The sequence below is a fragment of the Diceros bicornis genome, chromosome 14 (genome assembly GCF_020826845.1).
Source record: "Diceros bicornis minor isolate mBicDic1 chromosome 14, mDicBic1.mat.cur, whole genome shotgun sequence".
Lineage (NCBI taxonomy): Eukaryota > Metazoa > Chordata > Mammalia > Perissodactyla > Rhinocerotidae > Diceros > Diceros bicornis.
Window position 1 is genome coordinate 42571921 of NC_080753.1, and position 3532 is coordinate 42575452.

Sequence of the window (3532 nt, forward strand, 5' to 3'; positions counted from 1 at the left end):
GTGCTTTTCATGTTTTGGCTTATTAACATGTAATGGGTTGCAGATTTCAAAACTTGGAACTGTCCTGGAATTCTTGCAAGGAAATCCCTTGCTAAAAGGCACTGGAAAAAGTATGCAGCCTAGATGCATGTTATTTGCTAGCTGCTTGGCTGAGACCCCCTGGGCCTGCTCTCCAAACAGGGTTGAGCGGAGAGCTGCAAGTTTACAAGTCTCCTTTCTAATCCGTTTATTTCATCTAATTTTATTCTCAAAGAAACCAGTCCTAGTGTTACTACTCCGTAATTTGTGTAGCAGGTTTCTCCGGTCTTCACCGGAAGACACCCTGCACCGCACCCCCACAGAAGAAAAAGAAAACTTAATAGGACTTCGCATCTCAATGGTGTCCCAACACTCCTAGGTTTACTGCCTTTGCCAAGGAGAATGGCATTTCCGCCGCCAGAAGCCCGCTAGGATGGCTGTTCTACATGCTTAGAGAGTTACAAGTTCCACCAAAGATGATGAGTTCCGTTATCGCAAAGTGCTTCAGAGGCTTTAGTCACCAGAACCAGATTGTCAGAGTCCTGTTACAGTGTTAAATTTTTAGTTGTTGCTCGTGAATCAAGTACTGGTTTTCGTTGTCTATTTGCAAATTTAAGCTCTTTCTCGGAAATTATAAATGGCTCTGAAAAGAGCCTTTGGTTTAAATTTGGGGTGTTTTTTCTCTCCCCTCCCGACGTTCAGATCTCGCACTAGGCGTTACAATTTATGAAATATTACTTGCACTGGATTTTGTGGTGCTGACTCTCAAGTCTTCTTGGGCAGCAGTACCGCCTGGATGTTGGGTAGGACGCCGCCCTGAGCGATGGTCACACCACCTAGCAACTTGTTGAGTTCTTCGTCATTACGGATGGCCAGTTGCAGGTGACGCGGGATGATGCGCGTCTTTTTATTGTCGCGGGCCGCATTGCCCGCCAGCTCTAGGATCTCAGCCGTCAGGTACTCCAGCACCGCCGCCAAGTACACCGGCGTGCCTGCCCCAATGCGTTCTGCGTAGTTGCTTTTGCGGAGCAAGCGGTGCACTCGGCCCACGGGGAACTGCAGACCAGCTCGGAAGGAACGAGACTTTGCTTTCGCCCGTGTCTTGCCTCCCTGTTTTCCGCGTCCAGACATAGTTAAAACAAGAGATCACTTATAACGGAAAAAGTTATCGTTAAGACCGGTACGGGTGCTATTTATAGTCCGAAGGTAGGTGTTGATTTGCTATGTGATTGGCTGATAGCCTTGTATCCAATCAGAGAACCCTACTGGACTCACCTTATTTACATACACACCCCTACCCATTAGCCAATCAGATCTTGGCTACCCAACAGTCATTTGAGGCCGCGCCTATAAATATCACACTTGCGTGTCTTGTCAGTATTTTGCTGTGTAGAGGTTGTACAGTAGTTATGCCGGAGGGGACTTCAAAGAGCACTACTGCTTCAAAAAAGGGCTTTAAGAATAAAGCCATGGTTAAAACTCAGGAGAAAGAAAGGAAGAAGCGCAAAAGATGCCGGAAAGAGAGCTACTCTATTTACATCTACAAGGTGTTGAAGCAGGTCTATCCTGACACTGGTATTTCTTCGCAAGCCATGAGTATTGTAAACTCTTTTGTCAACGACATCTTCGAGCGCATCGCAGGCGAGGCGTCGCGCCTGGCGCATTACAACAAGCGCTCGACCATCACGTCCAGGGAGATCCAGACGGCCGTGCGCCTGCTGCTGCCCGGGGAGCTGGCCAAGCACGCCGTGTCCGAGGGCACCAAGGCCGTCGCCAAGTACACCAGCTCCAAGTAAAACGCTCACGAACAGGCAAGTTGTATAACCCAAAGGTTCTTTTAAGAGCCACCTACACTTTTTAAAGGGCTGTAGGCTCTTAAATGTGCCAGTAGGGTTTATCAGTAGAGTAAGAAACTGCTGGTTTAGCTAGTAAATGTGCTTATTGGTCTGTTTGCTAAGTGCGCTTCACTCACACCATTTGGTATGGTTAAAAATAGAATACGTAATTTCTCAAAAAAGTAGTCAAGTTGTGTTCTAGTTCTAACTAGGGTTGGTGATGCGTTTGCAGCGTTTTCATTGAAACCTCAGAAGCTCATAAATGATGCAATTGAAAGGGAAGCCCTGTAAATAGAAGTACGTTCTGTCGGATGACAGCGAAAAGGGCCTGGAGCTGTGGAAAGACTTTGAGACCTTAGGGAAGTCGATCATGGAAGCATTGATTAGAGCTGTTTTGCTTCCTTTTTACGCTGAGATTTGAGACCCAAAGACCAGCGTTTCATCTGCATATTTATTGGAGTCTCTAAACGGGGTTACTGAGAACAGGTTGACGGAGTGTGGAGACCTAACCATGGCAAGTAATTCATATTGGAACCCAACAACGTAGGTGATCACAATGGGCTGGCAAACAGGAGTAACATTAACTGAACTGAATTTCCCCTTGTTCTGCATTATTTTTTTTTAATAAGGATCAATTGCTTTTTGTTGTATGATGGGATCATAAAATTGGTGTTTGTGTCCTGTATTACTGGACTCAAATACTGAGTCCAAATTGAGTCATGGAGTATTCATCAAAATAGGACGCCCAATATTCAAGTCAGGGGATTTTGGGTACAAAATCTACTCTGTCATCATCTGGACTCAGCATAGAAGCATTAAAAAAAAAAAAGTAATGATTGAAATCAACATAAAAAAGAAGAGATCAAATTATCACTACTTCCAAGAAAGCTTTGGTTTAGCTGGAAGCCTCAATTTCTTTATATTTTTTATTGTCCTTTTTTTTTTAAGGTTTAGTGTATATATGTCGTCTTTATAGTAAAAAACAAACCTTTTGAATAAATATACAGTAAAAGTCCATAGAAAAAAAGTGCTCCACACTTCGAACACAGTGAGACACGCCTGCAGAAACTCTGAATGCCTTAGCTGGGAGGCCTCCAAGGAGCTAAGAGATGGGACATCTGCGCCACATTGCATGGGAGGGGAGCATCATCACCAATCAGGGATCCCAGCTACCCTGGTAAGACCTTGAGAAACAGCAGATATCTGCATAGCTCCCAAATTCTTGTCAGCTCTGGAGTGGATAAATATGTAGGTTTTGTAGGCTGGTTCTTTCCTGTAGCAGCATGTATTTAAGGTTCATCCATTTTGTCATGTGGATTAATATCTTCTTCCTTTTTATATTCCTTGAATAATATTCTGTTGTCTGGATATACCAGTTTGTCTATCCATTCACCTATCGAAGAGATCTTGGTTGCTGCCATTTTTTAGCCATTATAAGTAAAGTTGTTAGAAATATTTGTGTGCAGATTTTTGCGTGGACACAGGTTTTCAAATTAGTTGAGTAAATATCGCTAGGAGCATGGTTGCTGGCTCGTGTGTTTAGCTTTATAAGGAACTGCCAAACTGTCTGCCACAGTGGCTGTGCCATTCAGCATTCCCACCGGCAATGAATGAAAATTCTTGTTGCCCTTACCAGCATTTGGTAATGTTGTGTTTTGGATTTTAGCCATTCTAATAGG

The 3532-nt window shown here is 44.0% G+C and overlaps 2 protein-coding genes across 2 annotated transcripts; one reads left to right on the top strand and one right to left on the bottom strand.

Annotated features, from left to right (window-relative positions):
* Positions 1-783: 783 nt before the first annotated feature.
* On the bottom strand, positions 784-1149 carry LOC131413498 (histone H2A type 2-B-like). Its single transcript, XM_058554027.1, has one exon. The coding sequence runs from the start codon at positions 1147-1149 to the stop codon at positions 784-786; it is 366 nt and encodes a 121-aa protein (XP_058410010.1).
* Positions 1150-1427: 278 nt separating this feature from the next.
* Positions 1428-1814, top strand: LOC131413499 (histone H2B type 1-A-like). Its single transcript, XM_058554029.1, has one exon. It carries the CDS (start codon positions 1428-1430, stop codon positions 1812-1814), a length of 387 nt encoding a protein of 128 aa, XP_058410012.1.
* Positions 1815-3532: the final 1718 nt, after the last annotated feature.

Excerpts from the sequence above, each read along its gene's own strand:
- LOC131413498 (XM_058554027.1), bottom strand. The coding sequence starts at position 1,149 with ATGTCTGGACGCGGAAAACAGGGAGGCAAGACACGGGCGAAAGCAAAG.
- LOC131413499 (XM_058554029.1), top strand. The coding sequence starts at position 1,428 with ATGCCGGAGGGGACTTCAAAGAGCACTACTGCTTCAAAAAAGGGCTTT.